Source organism: Mauremys reevesii, linkage group 15 (genome assembly GCF_016161935.1).
Source record: "Mauremys reevesii isolate NIE-2019 linkage group 15, ASM1616193v1, whole genome shotgun sequence".
Lineage (NCBI taxonomy): Eukaryota > Metazoa > Chordata > Testudines > Geoemydidae > Mauremys > Mauremys reevesii.
The window spans coordinates 37,217,401-37,237,369 of NC_052637.1; the positions used below are offsets into that span (position 1 = coordinate 37,217,401).

Here is a 19,969-nt window from a genome sequence, read left to right on the forward strand (position 1 = left end):
CATTAAAAAAAATAATGCATGAATTAAATTTGTGACTGAACTTCTTGGTGGAGACCTGTATATCTCCTACTCTGTTTTACCTGTATTCTGCCATATATTTCATGTTATAGGAGTCTCGGATGATGACCCAGCATGTGTTCATTTTAAGAACATTTTCACTGCAGATTTAACAAAACACAAAGAAGGTACCAATGTGAGATTTCGAAAGATAGCTACATCATTCAACCCAAGGTTTAAGACTCTGAAGTGCCTTCCAAAATCTGAGAGGGACGAGGTATAGAGCATGTTTTCAGAAGTCTTAAAAGAGCAACACTCCGATGCAGAAACTACAGAAACCGAACCACTAAAAAAGAAAGTCAACCTTTTCGCTGGTGGCATCTGACTCAGATAATGAAAGTGAACTTGCGTCGACCCACACTGCTTTGATGGTTATCGAACAGAACCCATTATCAGCATGGACGCATGCCCTCTGGAACAGTGGTTGAAGCACGAAGGGACATAAGAATCTTTAGTGCATCTGGCACATAAATATCTTGCAACGCCGGCTACAACAATGCCATGTGAATGCCTGTTCTCACTTTCAGATGATATTGTGAACAAGAAGCAGGCAGCATTATCTCCTGCAAATGTAAACAAACTTGTTTGGGAAATTGGCTGAACAAGAAGTAGGGCTGAGTGGACCTGTAGGCTCTAAATTTTACATTGTTTTATTTTTGAATGTAGTTTTTTTGAGGGGAGGAGGGTACATAATTCTTCATTTGTAAGTTCAACTTTCATGATAAAGAGATTGCACTACAGTGTTGAATTGAAAAATATTATTTGTTTTGTTTTTTACAGTGCAAATATTTGTAATAAAATATAAAGTGAGCACTGTACACTTTGTATTGTGTTGTAACTGAAATCAATATATTTGAAAATGTAGAAAATATCCAAAACTATTTAAATAAATGGTATTCTATTATTGTTTAATTACATGATTAATCGTGATTAATTTTTTAATTGCTTGACAGCCCTAACAATAATACGACTACAGAGGAAGCATTTACATTATAAACCATTATTTTCAAGTGCTTACACATCTCCCAAAAAGCTTCCTTTTGGACTGAGATTTAAGATCGCTTTGCAAAACAGTTTGGCTTTTTTCTGAAGATGTCTTTCATGGTTAAGTTTTCAGACACTGAGATTTTACAAATTACTTTTTTTTTTTTTTTTTTTAAGTCAAACTTGCCATGTCTACACTGGGGGTTAAGTCAAAACTACAGTGTCAGGGCACAAAATTTTTCACAGTCATAAGACATGTAGCTAGGTCGATCTATTTTTTAAATGTAGACAGGCCTTAGGCTTTGTCTATTTAAGAAAGTTACACCAACTCTAAAAGTAAGATTTTAAACCAATTTAGTTAAACTAGTGCAAATCTGTGTGGACACTTATTTTGGTTTAAACCAGGCTTATCTTGGTTTAACTTTAACTGATTAATGCTAAAGGTAAACTAAACTAAACCACACACAAACTGAATTTAAAAAGTGTCCACACAGAGGTTTTTATCAGCTTAAACGGGTCAAAAGCCAATATAAATTAAACTGATATAGCTTTCTCATGCAGACATGACTTCAGACATATATTTCTTCAGCTTTATTAAAAGATTTTAAAAAACAGAGCACATGTTCACACTGACAGCTGTATTCATTACAATTACACACTGAAATACTTGCATGGGGCATGGTTATTTTGATGTCACCAATACATATCCATCACAGCCAGATTTACTCCACTTTTATGTACCACTTCAAGTTCACTATTTCCCTTACAGTCAGTTTACAGCTGTGTTTTCTCACATAGCAACATAAAGGAATATTTTTAAAAAGAAAGAAAATGTGATCGTAAAAACCACAACAAATTGGCAGAAGGACTCAGAAGCAGGTTTAATACCTGAAACTACTTTTCACTTTTTACTTTAATTGGTTAGATTTCAAGTTGATGGTGTCTAAATTTAAACCTAACACTTAATCAAAGAGTCATACTATTCATAGTTATGGTTCCCACAAAGAGGTAGGACTTTATTTCATTTGTACTGCATCCTTTCACAACTCATGCATACCCTTTCACCTAGTCCCTGAATCAAAATCCCACCTGCAAGGCCATACTGGGTGAGCCCATACAAAGCAGGAGCAGAACTCCACTCCTGCTCAACTCATGTTCCATGGCTTTCTAGTTATCTAGGGTGTGCTTGAAACCCTACTGCTCAGTAGCAGTTTTCAGGCGAGAGAGCCTGATTTAGCAGCTCCTTCCCATTTTCTACTCTCTGACTGAGGAGATGGCTGTATTTAAAACTAAAGACTAAACAATGTAATTGATGTGGCACCAATTATTCAAGTATTAATAATGAAAGAGCATTCATATAAATCTAATATGCCCAGATCAGAAAGATTTGACTTGAAGCATCAAGAGAATTGGTGTGTTGACACACACACACTTATAACTGCTTCACACAGAAGCGGTACAAGAATTCTGCAGCCATGTACAATAAATTTCTTAAATTCTTTTAACAAAATGACAAGAGATGGCTGTGTGGTATGGTCAGGATGCCAGTAGATTTTCTAAATTTAAGCTATACACAGCCACAAGTTCTATTGAACTTTTGAAAGCCCCTAGAAAATAAGTCCTCAATTCAAGAATGACATTTTGTAATGTAGAGGCTCGATCCTCACACCCCTCGGTATGAATAACGTAGGACAGGAACCCAGGACGGACATTGGAGAGGAAGACTTACGGTTTATTGGTGCAGCACAGAAAAAAAAAGAGTCTGTTAGCTGGCTTGCACTAAGGTTTGATTAGCATTAGCTGGCAATTCCTATAGTATAGATTGCATGACAGTAAAACATTTTTGCTACCTTTGTTGTCACCTAGTGAAGTTAGCCATTGGGATTTTAAATTAGAAAGCAACAAGCACCCTTTGCAAAGTAGGACTGAGCAGCTGAAAAGAACAAGAAAATTTCCCTAGCCATAAAAGATCTAAACATAAAAAGCATATGCGAGGATAACTTTTTGACAGTTTTTTTGGTCCTTCAGATAATACATTTTATACCAATTACCCAAAAGGCAAATGTGCTGAGCAACCCAAGATGACCATTATAATTTTCCTTAAAAATGACACATCTCAAGAGAAATTCCCAATTACTTTTCTCCAATTATATCTCAACCTCACTCTCTCAAGGAATGCTTGGTGTACCAACAAACATCAACAATTAATAAGAGTAAGCAGAGGGTACAAATCAAAGCAGGAACCTTCCACTGAAAGATTTCCTTAATGCAAAAGGTCTGTATGACTTTTCTTAGATGGAATCATTAGACAGAATCAAGAAGAGTGACAGTAAATGTGACAGACATGCAACACCACATCCACCACAGCTGAACTATAAAGCTTAGTTTTGCACTACCATTATTTGCAAATGAAATAAATCTTCAAATATTCAGATTTTTCTATACCCACAGAAATCTATTCAAAACTGATCCCAAGAGTTCCAAGATTATCATACGAAAATGTCTTAAGGAAAAAAAACTCTGGCCATTTAGCTGGTCTGAAACAAGACAATTTCAAGTACACCTCTACCCCGATATAACACTGTCCTCAGGAGCCAAAAAATCTTACCGTGTTATAGGTGAAACTGCATTATGTCAAACTTGCTTTGATCCACCAGAGTGCACAGCCCCGCGCCCGCCCACCCACCTCTCTTCCCCCTCCGGGAGCACTGCTTTACCGCGTTATATCCGAATTCGTGTTATATCAGGTTGCGTTATACAGTGGTAGAGGTATCAGTGGGTAGCCGTGTTAGTCTGTATCCACAAAACCAACAAGGAGTCCGGTGGCACCTTAAAGACTAACGGACAATTTCAAGCATTTTTCTCTCTTATTTCAAATAGAAAGAGCTCTTTTATGCTATTTCCTTTCACAGAACTACTCCAATGACAAGATTAATATATCGTTAGCAGAGATGGGTCCAAACACAACCTCTAGATACAAACCAGTCCAAACTTTGTGTCCTAAACCCCACTCTCTGAAGGCTTGTCTACAATTTTCACATTAGTCCAATCTAACTAACTGGGTTAATAATGTTATTAAATTAGTGCAACCCCTTATTGTGTATACACTTATACTGGTAGGAAGGAATTTTTACCAGTATAATATGTTTCATCAACCCACACCCTGATATCCAGATCAGATCAGATCTAGGAATAAAGGGGCAATCTCTACCACCTGATCTCAGCAAAAGTGACAAGGATTACCATCAAAGCTATCCATTAGTACCAACTTTGATGGACAAACATCTACATCACAAAATTCACCAACAGGAATTGAACAGAGATCAACCTCATTTTACAGTGAGAACATTTAGCAAGCAGCCAACAATTTTGGTCACTGCTTACTTGGGCTGGATTCAATCCAGAAACATAGATATTAGATAACATGTAACTCAATACTAAGTATGCATAGATTTGGGACTTTAGAAATCTGCATTCCAATTAACAGGAAAATTTAACTAATATTTAAAGAGGGCATTCAAAGGTTTTTCAAGCCCACAATTGACTTTACAAGGTCCTTTAGAATTTTACCTCCCCAACTGCTTTTCCCACAAACATCCACAACACCCTTTCAAGATTCATGGATCCCACACATGCGGTGCATCTCAACCAGTGCACTAAATGCCCCAGTAACAACTATGTCGGTGACAAGAGACATTCATTATGCTCTCAAATGAACTCATACAAAAAAAATGATAAAAGACAAAAAAAAAAAAATCTATCACCTGTGGGTGAACACTTTTCACAAAGCGATCACTCTGTATCTGACCTATCAATCTTTATCCTCAAAGGAAACCTGCACAACACTTTCAAAAGATGAGCCTAGGAGCTTAAATTCATGACTCTGTTAGACACTAAAAATCATGGGCTGAAAAAAAGACACTGGATTTATGGCTTATTACAACAATCTGCAACCCACTAACCCTCTCTTTTTGTCCTATGGCTACAGAGGTGTTAACGGGCCACTCTATCCTGGATGGTCCCTTACAAAATATGCTAACTAGTTACGCTGCTAAACAATGTGTTGCACACCTTGCATTTTGCTGTGATGCTGGGAGTGCCTTTTCCAGACCTGAAGAGTAGCTTGAAAGCTTGTCTCTCTCACCAACAGAAGCTGGTCCAAGAAAAGATACTATCTCACCCACTTTTGTCCCTCTAATATCCAGGGATCAACATAGTTGTAACTACACTGCATATATCTGGGTCATTGTGCCCAATCTTATCCCTATTTCTTTTATTTTATAACCCACAATATGCATCCATTAGCTCTGTGGGCACTTTTCTAGTTAATTATTGTGTATTTTAATTGCAAACAAATACAGTAAAGACTACATTATTCAATTATTCACTTGCTAATGAAAAAACAAGCTGTACCTTATATCCCATATACTGCCACTTTAAATGTATTAAAACAGATGGACTTTTCAGCAGGTCCTGAAAGTTAACCAAGGTGGGTTCTGGTGGGCAGGAAAGCAATAAATTCCAGTGGGGGAGACCTTCATGGAAAAGGCCTTCTCAGAACCCCCGTTTTGTTTAAACTGAGTGTGTTCCAGCTAACCACAAATGCAGAAGCACTACACAAGGAGAAGCAATCTCTCAGCTAACCAGGTGCAAAACCAATTTGAAAGTTATAAAGAACCAACAACCTGAATTCCAATCAGAAGTCAAGGGAACGTTTAAACTCTACTTCCACCAGAGACAGTTACTGTCATGCCTTAAATTGACCAGACATGATCTCGAGACCAATAGGAGCTGCTTCCAGCATGTTAGCCCAGAAAGCTCTCAACTAAGTTTAGTTTCTCTCCTCCAAAACCTTCCCCGTAACTTTCATTGCCAATAGGAACAGCAGGCCAGCTAAAATGGAAGTAATGAATTACAATCCTTCTTTAAAAAAAAACAGGAGTACTTGTGGCACCTTAAAGACTAACAAATTTATTTAAGCATGAGCTTTCGTGAGCTACAGCTCACTTCTTCGGATGCATAGAATGGAACATAGAGTGTTCCATTCTATGCATCCGAAGAAGTGAGCTGTAGCTCACGAAAGCTCATGCTTAAATAAATTTGTTAGTCTTTAAGGTGCCACAAGTACTCCTGTTTTTTTTTGCAGATACAGACTAACACGGCTGCTACTCTGAATCCTTCTTTACTTACCTGCCAAGACCTCAGTTCAGAGTTCTGTATTATATCATCACCTTTTGCAGAGGTCAAGAGACACATAAAAGAGCACAGGGAACAAAAGGATGTTCGCTGCTCCAGGTCAATAGGAGCTGCTGGAAGAGGCGACCAGTACGTCCCTCGGCCAACGCCGCTTCCAGCAGCTCCCACTGGCCTGGAGCAGCGAACCGCAGCCAGCGGTAGCTGCGATCGGCCATACCTGCCCCGCCCGCCAGGGGCTTTCCTTACACAAGCTGTATCCGAGGTTTGGGAAACACTGCTCTAGAGGCATGAGGATTCCCTAGAAACAGGTGCTCTCCTCAGCTTCTACCTCACTTTTCAATACATTGCCAAGCTTAGTCAAAGAGAGCCTTTTTTTAAAATGTGTTTTTAACAGATGTGAAAAAAGAGGCCATTTTAAAGATTAGTTGATTGCTACACTATATATGATTTTGAGTTACCCAAGTTTCAGATAAAAGTGCTGTGCCACAGAACTTTTCTATAGTTTGAGATGATACAATAAGAGCTAGGCAGAAACTGGATTTTGTATTTCTAAGAAAATTTGCAATTTTGAAGTTTTTTTTGTTCCAAAATGGAAAGAAAGATACCCTAAGATTTCCTGTAAAATGATTTTTAAAAAACTGTTTTGGGTCATTCATTTTTATTTCACATTTTTATATTATACAACAAAAAAACAAAAATCATTTTGAAAGGGAAAATCATTCTATTCCAAAGAGGTCAAAATGGAACATTTCAACCTCATCAAAATACTTTTTCAATTTTTCTTTCAAAATGAAATTGCATACACCGAGATGTGTTTCCAAAAATGTTTGTTTGAACAAATCAGCATTTTCCGAGACAAAAACATTCAGTCAGAAAATTTCTGACCAGCTCTACTGACAACTATGGGACCAGTTTGGATGTTGCTGTGCAAGATGTACACCTTTTTTCAGTTTACTTCTATTGCTTGGAAAATAAATCAAGATTAGACACAGAAATTGTACTAGCTTCCTATAAAACACCACACACCAAATTGTTTGTAGAACCGCAGCAGGGACAGTATGGATGAGAGAGACCAGAATATGGTCCTTTGACTGGAGCTTGAGCATCATTTTCTGGGCTCAACTTTTGATTTATAGAATATTGCACTCCCCTGTAAGTCACTGGACCTGTCCCAAACACACACCCTCCCCTCCCCATCACTTATACTGCTGTGAAATGGAATTTGGAGTTATTGTGGCCTATATATATATATATTTTTTTTAGCATCAAGGATGTCAGCACACTTCTAAAAACAGTGGGTGTTAGTTGCTTCTGAAACAAGCTGATACACGCTGGTTTTACATAAGTTCAGTTTCTTATAAACCTGACCATCTGCATTAAAACTATATGGATCCCTCTAAATGCTAGTCAACTACAAAGATTATGTTGTTTCCTAAACTACTTCCCACATCCTTTTAAATGTTTTGGTGAATAGTATGAGATATACCAATAGCTAAGTCCAGTGTGGTCATTCTGAGAGGTACTCAGTCTCCTATCATCTAAGCAAAATTTCAACCCAGGGATCCAAAATTTAAAATTTACAGGATTAATGCAATTTAGCTACCTTTTCAGCAATTTAGGATGACTGACAGCTTTATTTTATTATTAGAGGAGCTACAAATTATATTCAGCATCTGTAAACTTAATTTAGGAATTAGAATAAAGTATATTTAAATTTCTCCATGGAAAAAAACAATAAAATCTACCAAAAATTATATTGACCAATTATTTGTCTGTATATTAATACCATGCGACACTGAGGTCATAGATCAAATTTGAAACCTTACTGCAGAACTAGAAGAACTTTACAAGGTAGGCACAATATTCAATTGCTAATAAGCTAAGGAGGAGTTCAGATCCAACTATTCACACAAAGAATGCTCCTTTTTTAAAACTTATGCAAAAATACCACAATTGTTTTGGTTTTTATTTTAAATGGATTTTTAAAAGATTCTTGAGCTGGCATACAAATTCTCCCCTTTCTGGTAAAAGATGCAAGTCAATGCAACAGAATTAGCTAGAAACCTATTCACTTGTTCTTTTACACAAACTCTCACTAGGATTGTCAAATCACCTCTTGTGTTCCTTCATAATAGGCATGATGTCTAGGTGACATCTCCTCTACATAATTAAACAACCAGTTACAGACTGCCTCAAGAGAAGCCATGCCAGGTTTTATTTAAAGCCCTGTGCATGCTTGGTAAAGACTTCAGGAGTTTAGTCAGTGCTGTGTGAATATTCCTACAGCGCAGACACAATCAGTAAAGTTTAGTTTACGTACCTCAATACCGAACCTTAGTGCCTCCATTAAAATAACTCCCCATTTAAATAACACCCCTTCATTTAAATAACCTGGGACATAAAAGAATATTAGGCAATAAAAATTACAAACAGTTAAAAAGTTTGAGAGATGTGCAACACTTATAATTCTCCAATAGAATAATTTGGGCTACAAATGTAAGAACACTCTGGTAAAGTGATTAGTTTCAGAAGTAAATAATGATGGCTTATAGCTGCATTTACCTTCACATTGCCAGAATCCAAGTGAATAAATTTAATGAAGTGTTTATACATATAGTCCTCTGGCTCTTCACAAATCCGGTGCTTTAGAATAATTTGTCAGCCATACTGACATGTCATTCTCTCTGTTAGGCAAAACCCTGATTTGAAGCCATGCTGCAAGAACCAACTGCCTTCCCAGGGTTTTGTGGGAAAAGGAGGAAATAATTGAGAAAGAGATGGAGGGTAGGATGAGACTGATTGTTCGGGCATCTTGTTTAAGCAGATGGTTTTAAATTAAGCAGTGTTCCTGAAGTATTGGATATGCATAATTACATCATAATAAGCTTAAAGTAAAAGGTTAGAGTAGACAGGTGGAATGTTTTGAAATACAGAACACAAAGGATAACTATCTCAAAATTTCTTGCTGAAATAATGGAAGTCAAAGGCATAATAGAATAGGGATACACCTCTACCCCGATATAACGCTGTCCTTGGGGGCCAAAAAAAATCTTACCGCATTATAGGTGAAACCACATTATATTGAACTTGCTTTAACCGCCAGACTGCGCAGCCCCACCCCACCCCGGAGCGCTGTTTTGCTGCGTTATATACGAATTCATGTTATATCAGATAGCGTTATATCGGGGTAGAGGTGTACTTGGATCAGTGGTGCATCAAACTACAGTAAATTTGCTGAACTAGTCAAAGTCCCACTACTAGCTGATTGGCGAAACATGACTGATGCTGGTTCCCTCAGCAAAAGAAAAACATCACATCCCTTGGAAGCAACAAGCAGCCATAATGGTTGTGCTTACAACTGAATCTGCACTAACTGTCAAGCTTTATATCAATGCCATAATGATATTCCTAAGATTTTTTTTATTTCCTAAACTTAAATATTCAAGTAACATCAAAAGTAGTAGATACTCCAATATGTACATTCAAGAGACATCACAAACTTTCCAGTAGAACAAAAAAATGGAGCCCCCTTTCCCCCCTCCCCCCACAATGCAGTGACAACCTGTGGAACTCCTTGCCCGAGGTGAAGACCAAGACTATAATAGGGTTCAAAAAATAACTAAATAAATTCATGCAAGAAGCTCTGAATGGGTGATAGGGGATGGATCACTTGATGATTAGCTGTTCTGTTCATTGCCTCTGGGGCACCTGGCATTGGCCACTGTTGGAAGACAGGATCCTGAGCTAGATGGACCTTTGGTCTGAACCAGTATGGTCATTCTTATGTTCTAGGGACATAACATCACGTTACCTTTCAATATATTAATACAATTCTAAAAAAAAATTAAAAATCTATCTCACTCATGTAAACTGAATGTGATTTTTGTTTGAAGTGTCCACATATGGCTGGTGAGAAGTGTCTGACTGACACTTGTACTTAAATTGTCTACACAGCACAGGCAGCAGCATCATTATTTCCTCACACACATCTCTGCAAAAATGCTGCAACCATGAATAGGACCACACCTCCAATGAGAGGATAGTTCAGGTTCCATGCCCAAATGACTTCTAGGATCTGATGAGATTAAGATACCAGTTACTGCTATCTGTAAGTGGCAGTGTTTGTGATACACATATTTGTTCAGCAGGAACTGGACACAGACTTACAGCTGGCCAAATTAAAAGTTGGTACTTTATTATTCATCACCTGTAATAAGCAACATTAGGCATCACTTGCTTCTTTTCTGAAGATAAGAATCTGAGAGGCAACTTAAGACACAAAATTATTAAAGTAACTTAAAAAGTAAACCTTTCAGTATACCGCTAAAATATCAGCCAGGCTACAATACAGTTTTTCTTACCACCAACAGGCAACTCAGGGACAAGTATGGGTTCTATATATGTGATGCCTCAAAAGATAACATTTTAAATGTACACATTTTTAAATTTGAGATTTAAACTCAAATAAGCACATAAATTTATAATTCTACCGGTTCTTATAAAATGTACTGTTGTTTTAGCAGTAGGCACTTAAATACCACATACGCTTGTGTATGCATACAGTGACAATATGCACACGTGCCCAAAGGTATCTTGTTGCTGGCCAAAATATTTAATCTCTTTAATTTAGGTACTTTTTCTCAGGACTTGAGAATTTCTATATTGTATTCTGTATAATGGATCTTACACCTGGATTTTTGGCATCAAAATATTTCTCAGCATGAGCCTATGAAGTCAGCAAACAAATTCTTCCCTTGACCAAGCAGAAGATGGGTAACTATGAAAAGCTCCCACATAACTAAATGGAAATGTAATAGTTAAGAAAATGCAGAATAGTAACTTTCAGTGCCTGGGTCTAAACTTGGTACAAGAGTTCATCTTTAAACAAAGACTATTTGAAAGACATCAAATTGATCAAAGTATAATCCCTACAGGTGAACTAAAATACATTTTTCAAAAGATGCTCTCTCTTTGACAGTTACATTATATTTAAATTGTCTTGCAATTTCTTTTAAAATACTACTGCATTTAGGATCCTTAGGATATGAAAGTGGTGCCTTAAAAAAAAAAATTCTACTCCTTCAGAAGTTTTGCAAAGCCACATAATGGCATCCCCATTGCATGTGTCCATTAAGTAGACAAATAATTAAAACAAATGACACGTTCTAGCAACCTGTACTACTGCTCCTTCTTAAAAGTTGACTACAAGTTGTACAAGACCACACAGCTATTTTATTAAGTACAATAAATTCACACAAGCTATCTGTTTTTGTCCTCAATACCAAATACTTAGATTGCAAGAGTGTTTGTTGACTATGGCCCAATTCAACAAGATAATTTAAATGTATGCCTGGGCTTAAATACCTCCCTGAATCCGGACCTTTTTAAAAAAAAAAAAAAAAAAAAAAAAAAGAAGTCAAGCTTAAACTCTACTGGAGTGAAAGTGAACCCTAAATAAAAAGTGGTGCAAACCTAGACAAATCATAATTTTTGAGTGAAGCTTCAAAGACTCCTATAATAAAGCAAATTACGGAAAAAAGGAGTGAAGGGTTTAAAAATTTGAAAGAAGACCAGAATTTTGTTACTGATGTAAAAAGAATAAATTTTATAATTAAAATAGATAAACTGTAAATCCAAATAATCAAAGTGAGCCTCAAACTCCTAATTAATAAACCAAGTTTTAAAGTTTGCCACATTTTGAAATAAATGCAGTGTTTAAATGCAAATGTTCTGAAGACTTAAAACTATTTCACCTTTGATTTCCATTTTTACCACTTTTAGTTCAATGTTTGGATGGGGGGGGGGGTTAAAACACCCCAGTAATTAAAACTGGGTTTAAACCAGTGCAATGAAGCCCTGTGAATTTTCCCCCAAACTGCAACAATGCAATCTCCATTTTGAACAATGCACCTCCTTTCCCTTCTAGTAAAGCTAGTTTTGTTCTGAGGCCACTAGATACTGTATGCATGTTAGCAACACACACTTGCAAATCCAGTGTTTAATTTTTGGAGGACACCTCATGTTGCATGCACTTCCCTTCCTTGTGTCTGCAAGAAGAACTTTGTGTTACAGGCATCCTTGTCTATATGTATCTACAAGGACCCTTTAGTATGCATGCATCTCTTTTTCCCTTTATAAAAGTACCATTGGATGCTCTATACAATTCCTTCGCCACTGTTTGTGAACACTTTCTGGTGTAGCATGCGCCTATGTAATTGCAAGCCCTCTCTCTCTGTGTCTGATAGCATCCCTACTGTGCACATATTATTTCTCCTTCCCTGTGTGAGTTTATAAGCACCTTCTGATTCTCAACGCATTTGTGTGGCTGCCAGCACCACTTGATTTGCATGCCTCTCTCCCCTCCGTGTCTGCTTGTAGGCATCCCTTACTATTGCTGGCCTCCCCCCTCCCCTGTGAAAATGTGTTTCCAAACCTAGAGGGAGCATGTAGGGTGCCCTCCCTTTCTTTGACAGTGCATCCCATTGACTCTATACCTGGGGTGCTGCTGTAGGTGCTGTGGCTCCTGAAGCTGCTCTCAGTGCAATAGCTGGCATCATCTTCATCCTCCATCTCCTCGGGGTAATCGGAGTCGTCGTCGTCGTCCTCCTCCATGATCTCCTCTTCCTCCTGCTCCTCAGAGTCCTGGTTATCCTCGGGGTCCCCCTCCTCTTCCTCTTCGGACACCACGCTCTCCTCCTCCTCTTCGCTCTCATGATCATCGTACACCACTTTGCTGATGCTCCTCCTGGACGAGGCAGCCCTCCCTTGGCTGCTGCAGCTGCCTCCTGCGCCTCCTCCCCCTGATCCTCCAGCCGCAGCCCTGCCCCTGCCCCTACTGCTGCTGCCACCACCACCAGGGGTGCTGCTGCCGCCGCTGCCTCCCTTCCTCTTGCTGCCCCCTCTGGGGGAGACGGTGGAGGAGGAAGCGGCCTGGGCAGCCCCGACCCCCCTCGGCCTGGGCCCCACCGCCTCCACCTGGGCCGAGGCCGCCCACCTGCCCCGACTGCTGCCCCGCTGCCGTGACCTCAGCCCCCCAATGGGGCCCGGTGGGGCGGGCGGAGCCGGGGAGCTCGCCTGAGCGGTGGCCGCCGCAGGCTGCTGCTGCTTGGGCGGCCTGCCTCGCCGGCCCCGCATCTCTGGGCGCTGGCCGAGGGGGGAAGGGAGGGGCAGGGAAGCCTGGGGAGGGCGCTCGGAGTCCGGACAGGCAGCTGCGGGGAAGCTCCCCCCCCTGCGAGGGTTCCGGGCCGGGGAGGGGGGCCGCCGAACTGCGAGGGCCGGGGGATCAATCCGAATTGCCGGCGTCCCGCTCCGGATCGCTACCGGCCGCCATCTTGTTTCTTCGTCTCTGCCTCGGCTCGCTCCGCTCTGACTGGGGGAAGCTGCGGCGGCAGCAGGCCCTGAGCGCCTCACGTGACCTGCCAGGCCGCCGAGCTCCGCCAGGGGGCGCTGCGGCGCCGGCAGCTCTTGGGCTGGAGAGCCATGTTAGAGCCCCGGCGCCGGGCAGCGCTCCCCGCCCCTGGCCCGAGCCCACCTCCCGGGCTCTCGTACCTCAGCGCAGAGTAGGGCGCGAGGCTCCCCTCGACTCCCGCAAGGGTCCCTGGGCCCTTCGGCTGCAGCCACCACCGGGCTCTCCTCATACCACAGCTACAGAGAGTACAGGGCTGCCCCCGCCCAGCGCTCCCTGCAGCCTTCTCGGCTCTGCACCTGCCGCAGGGCTCTCCTCACGCAGCCAGCACAGAGCCTCCAACCCCAGGACTCCCTCTACTCTATACCTGTGTCCAAACCATGGCATCCCTCCCCCCCTTGCCAGCTTCAATCCCCGCAGTCTGCTGTTTCCCCCTGCTCCAGAGTCTAGGCACAGGGCTCTTCCCCTTCTGTATTGCTGCACAGGCCAGTCATAGCACTCCCACCCAAACCACACACCCTCAGTAGGGATTCTCCCAGCTTTACCAGGCAGAGGGCAGGGCTGTGCTCAGTGTTATCCTCCTGTAGCAGCTGGGAGCTCTACTGCACCCCAGCTGCATCCACCACAGCCAGTACCAGGCAGGTAACAGGGCTCGCCCTATTCTATCTTCAGTCTTCATCCCTGTTGTGTGCATAGCTAAGAACCCTCCTACACCCCACAATGTCTAACCACAGCCAACACCAAGCAGCAACAGTGCCAAACCACAAAGTTTACCCCAGTCTGCATTTTCTTGTCTTCTATCTTCAACCTACATCTTTTATTTGCAGATGCTGTACCCACACTCCAGTCTTGTTTGGTACAAAGCATGGAGTTGGGCTTAATCCACTTTGTACTTTTCTCACATACCTCATAGCTCCATGCTTCATCTATATTACATTCATTTTCCAGGGAGCCTGAGAAGTATGACAACTCTGCCAAATCCAATCACAGCATCAACATCCTATTTCCAACACTGGTCATTAGGAGTAACTCCATTCAAGTCAACTGAGTTATACCAGTGTAAAAGAGAACAATCAAGCCCCAGGCATGCACATTTCTTAGGCCATGTCTACACTACAGAGTTAGGTTGACTTAAGTTATGAAAATGGTCATAAACTGCTGTAATCACATCACTTGTGCATGTTCACAACACGCTCCTTGTGTTGGCGGAGCGCATCCACAATTGGTGCTTTAGAACCAACAGAGAGAGCAGTGCACTGTGTGGGTAGCTATCCCACTGTGCAAATCACCACCTTCTGCAGCTAGACGTTCTGGGAATGGATCACAATGCAGCACGGGGGCAAGATCACCATCCCATGATGCAGTTTTCTCCATCCCACAATTCCAAGGGCTTTCAACTATGTTTTGTGACATTTTTCAACTGTCCCTGTAAACTTGGTGCCCTCCATCTCTGCCTGAAAGCATGGATCCTGCACTGCTCACCAAGTCTTGTGATAAGCATTATGAACACCATGTGGCTGATCCAGCAGTATTTCATGAGCCGCAAATCTGAACAAGAAGCCGTGGTGCCTGCCCTGTTGTGTGCCATGGATAGAAACCATTCAAGATTGATGTTGATATTCACGGAGCAGCTGCACACAGTAGACTGTCACTTCTGGGCTCAGGAAATAAGCAGAGAGGTGGGATCAGATTGTGATGCAGGTATGGGATGATGAGCAGTGGCTGCAGAACTTTTGCATGCCCCAAGCCACCTTCCTTGAACTGTGTGCGGAGCTTGCTCACACCCTGCAGCGCAAGGACACCAAAATGAGAGCTGCCCTAGCATTAGAAAAGAGAGTGACGATCACTGTGTGGAAGCTGGCAACTGCAGACTGCAACCGCTCAGTCGTGAATTAGTTTCAATGTCCGCTATGGGGGTTGCAGTGATACAAGTCTGCAGGGCCCTTAGTTGCCTCCTGCTACAAAGGACTGTGACTCTCAGCAACATGCGGGAAATACTGGATGGCTTTGCGGCAATGGGATTCCCTAGCTGCGGCAGCGTGATAGGTGGCATGCATATCCCAATTTTGTCCCGAGACCATCAACAGAAAGGGCTATTTCTCTATGGTAGTTCAGGCGCTGGTGGATCACTGGGGTAACTTCACTGACATCAGGGTGGTCAGGGAAGGTGCATGATGCATGCATCTTCAGGAAAACTGGCCTGTATAGAAAGCTGCATGCAGGGACTTTTGTTTCAGACCTGAAATGCCCATAGTGATCCTAGGCGACCCAGCTTACCCCTTAGTCCTGTGGCTCATGCAGCCATACACTGGAAACCTGGACAGCAGCAAGGAGCGCTTCAGTAACAGGCTCAGCAGGTGCAGAAGGACAGTAGAATGTGTGCTTGTCAGATTAAAAGGTCGCTGGTGCTGCCTTTTTGTCAGGTTAGACATCAACGAGGAAAATATTCCCATAGTCATAGCAGCCTGCTGTGCTCCGCCTAACATTTGTGAAGCCAAAGGGGAAACATTTCCCCAGGGGTCAAGCATTGAGGTGACTCGTCTGGCGGATTATTTTGAGTAGCCAGATGCCAGGGTGATTAGAAGGGCTCAACAGGGGGCATTTGAATCAGGAAGGCTTTAAAGCAGCATTTTGACGACAAGACCCACTAATAAGTCTTTCTGTAATGCATTCAGACAGACACTGTTTACTTGCCACCTTGAATGACCCTTGTAATGATTCCTGCCTGAGCATTAATTGTAGTCTGCCAATGTGCCAAATGCCACGGTGTATAAATTTCTGCTGCAACCACCTTGTGTAGGTCACAAATAAAGAATCAATGTCTTTTTAAGACTACATTTTTCTTAAACAGCAATACACAGATTAACGTTTCTTACAAAGGACATGACACTGAGCAGCACTCTCTGAAATAAGGATGTCACCAGCTGTGTGTAAGTCCAGCTGCTGTTATGGAAAATGTCCTGGGGTAGAATGCAAGAGGTACTGAGTCAGGCTGGGAACATGAGTGGGGAGTTCGGGGAGGGCATGGAATGCAGTTCTGTATGGGCTGCAGGCCGAGTCAAGCATGCATGTGTTCCACCTGCAGCAGAATCAGAGACCTGAGCATCTCTGTTTGGTCCTCCATGAGTTTTATCATCCACTCCTGACTCTTATCTGCTCCTGCCCCTGTCTCCTTCCCTGGCTATCCATTTCTAGTTTTTCATTTACTGTCTCTCTCCAGGCTCTGTGCTTGCTATTGGCTTGAACAGACAATTGCAGCACTTCTCAAAACATGTCCTTCTTACTCCTCCTCATTCACCTCCTTATCTGATGGAGGCACTTACTCTACCGATGTGTAGGAGCTGCTCCTCAAGGGCACATCTGCAGAAGCAAAAAAACAATACACAGAGTCAGTATTGTGTGTGCACTCACAGTCTTGAATCATACAAGTTATACACCTTTTTCTCACTTTCCCTTGGCAAGCACACAGCATGGCCAGGCCACTAAACATAGTGAGTTTGCCCTGGAGGGTGAAGGAGTGCAAGATGGGACAAAAGGGTCTGGATGGCTTCAGAAGGGAATCAGTACAAGCACCTAGTGACACTTTTCTGAATACTGGCATCGTTTTCCACAAACGATCAAGGGGTGATCAAGCTGAAATCACACTCCTGAGGGTAACTGAAGATGCAAGGGTGCATCTTCTGCATGCAGCTTCAAATCGGGTCCATATGCTGCTTGCCTGCATGCTGCTTTGGTTCCTGCAGAAGTAATTGCCTATTAGTATGGAAAAGTTTCCTACAACAGGGGAAGAAACAAAGCAGCTCTGCCAAGGAATCTTTGTCAGAGGATTGCAGAGTATCTGCAGGAAAGTTTCCCAGAGATCTCTACAGAGGACTTCCAGGCAATCTAGGTGTGCAATTTGCATTAACAAACTTTTCTTCAGGGCCTCCACAGCGCAGATGCACAGGGGAATGAGAAGCATTTGCAAACAGTGCCATGTGTTAATTTCAATTTCTTCTCCCACATGCACTGTGCAACAAAATAAAGGATACCTCTATCTCATGTATCTGTGCAGTATCAAAGTAAAATTAGTAGTTACCGGAGCACCTCTCTCCTGCTTCAGGCATGCCAGAACTGGACTGCTGGACTCACTAGACCCCTCTGAAGTCAAAAAGAGGTACCGGCTCACCACTGGACAAGCCTTTTACCTGTCCCACGTCCCCCTCAACTCAACCTCCTCATCCACTTCATCCTTGGGGTTGACTTCGCTGTCCGCTGCCTCTGTCACCCCAGAGAATCCATGGGGCTCTTGGCGGTGGAGGTGGGGTCAGGGCCAAGGATGGCATGCAGCTCCTTGTAGAAACGGCATGTTTTTGGTACTGTCCCAGCGTGATGGTCGGCCTCCCTGGCCTTCTGGTACACCGGCCTCAGCTCCTTGATCTTAGCGTGGCATTGCTGCGTGTCCCTTTCATGCCCTTTCTCATCCATGCCATGAGCAATCTGCTCATAAGTGTTCAAGTTCCTGTGGCTGGATCAGAGCTGCGACTGCACAGCCTCCTTTCCCTACCGACCCAGTAACTCCGGTATACTCCAGACAGGAGTGCGTTTGCATGGAAAGCCGGCATGCGGTCAGATGGGAAGATGCAATGTGAGCTGTCCACAAGGAGCAAAAAGGAAGTGGAATTCCTGGGGCTTTAGAGGGGATGGGGTGCATACCTGTGTATGTGGCTGCAGGCAGCACAATAGGAATTGTTTACCAGAGTGGTCATGATGGGCATTGCCCTTGTGGGCAATGTCTATGCTGACACTGAGTTGCTCTAACTTCATCACAAAAAGCTCTATGCTGCTCTTTGAGGTGGGTTTATGATTTCGGCATAGCAGGAAAGTTATACTGGCAGGAGCACCATTGTTATGTGTACACCTCCACTGTTTGGTCGACAACACCTGACTTTTGTCAACAAAACTGTGCAGTGTAGACAAGGCTTTAGTCACGTTTTAAGCTGCCTCATCATTTATATTCAGTTCTACTTTTTAAAATGTACTGTTGCACAGCGCTTTAGAACCTTGCTAGACTCCACAGTCCAGCTCCAGCACCAAGCAAACCCAGCTTATGCTCCTGTGTGCTTTTACCTTTTGGCAGCATCTCCAGTATATGCAATTATTGCACAGCCTGACAACCCTGCTCATCCCAAAGTTAGCAGTTATAGCCACAGTCCTGTACTTAATTTGCACTCTTCTATGCTCAACATTTAATCTCTTTAAAAAGGTGCCTATTTTTACATTAACTTGCTGCTCCATCTGAGAACCATGCTAGGCCCTCAAACCTGCCTGTTGGGTTGGAGAAGGATGGGAATGGTGCTTTATAAAATACTATTATTATTAAAAGCAAAGCAGAAAAAAAACATCCAGAAGGAGAATGCATTTTACAAACTTCATACCATTAACTCTCATACTTATAAACAAATATCTAAATGCTTGATGTTCTTAGAAACCTACAGAATAGTACATTTTTAAATGTAGGTATCATGGTAAATACTTCATCTAAAAAGTTCACAAACTGGTCTGTTGACAGTGACCAAATTCATTCCTAATGTAAGCCCAATGATTTCACAGCATTTGGCCCACATATTTTAAGATCTGAACCAAACTTCCATTATGGAGCCCAAAACCACAAAGCGCATCTGGTTCTGTTTAATTATAAATCCCAAACTCAACATTTAGCATGAACCTGAGCCAGTTTATAGTTTCGATGCTAAACCAGGTGAAACATAACTGGCTTGTTTTAATTTGCTTTGAAGTCAAACCTGAAACTCAAAGGAATAAATAAAAAAACCCATGTGAATTGGAATCAGAAGAGGTTGGCATTAATGAATCCCCTATATACCAAAACTGCTGAAACTCATGCAGCTCAGGTTTTAAACTTTTGTCTCAACTGTTGCCTAGAGCCAGTAAAGGAGAAATACACATTATAGCACATAGGTGCTAGCTTTCATGCTATGACTAGCATATTTAATGTCTTACTTGTACTTTATTAATATGCAGCTACAAGTAACTATCAGAGGATATGAAACAAAATAAATAGTATTTTATTTCTGGCTGCTATAAGAATCAGTATAATTAACTGCACTTGTCCTGATACCTATTTTAATGGAACAAGTATAGTGCACTAACATTTATATAGGACTCCTCTCTGAGCATTGGGAAGTGAGTTCACTGACACATTTTCTCTGTTATGATTAGCAATATATACATGTACAGAACTTGTGAACTACTTTGAGTTCCTTCAGGATGAAAGGTGGTACAAAGTAAAACATTTTTGTTGATATGGACATTCATTCTTTTCTTTGG

General features: G+C 41.9%; 1 protein-coding gene across 12 annotated transcripts in view; it reads right to left on the reverse strand.

Annotated features, from left to right (window-relative positions):
• Positions 1-13,609, reverse strand: part of BPTF (bromodomain PHD finger transcription factor) — an 89,753-nt gene extending 76,144 nt beyond the window's left edge. For all 12 annotated transcript variants that reach the window (XM_039502029.1, XM_039502033.1, XM_039502024.1 and 9 more), the window contains exon 1: positions 12,732-13,609. In XM_039502029.1, the coding sequence (XP_039357963.1) occupies positions 12,732-13,371 (640 nt within the window). In that variant the 5' untranslated portion in view covers positions 13,372-13,609. The remainder of the gene's footprint in view (positions 1-12,731) is intronic.
• Between the last annotated feature and the right edge of the window lie 6,360 nt (positions 13,610-19,969).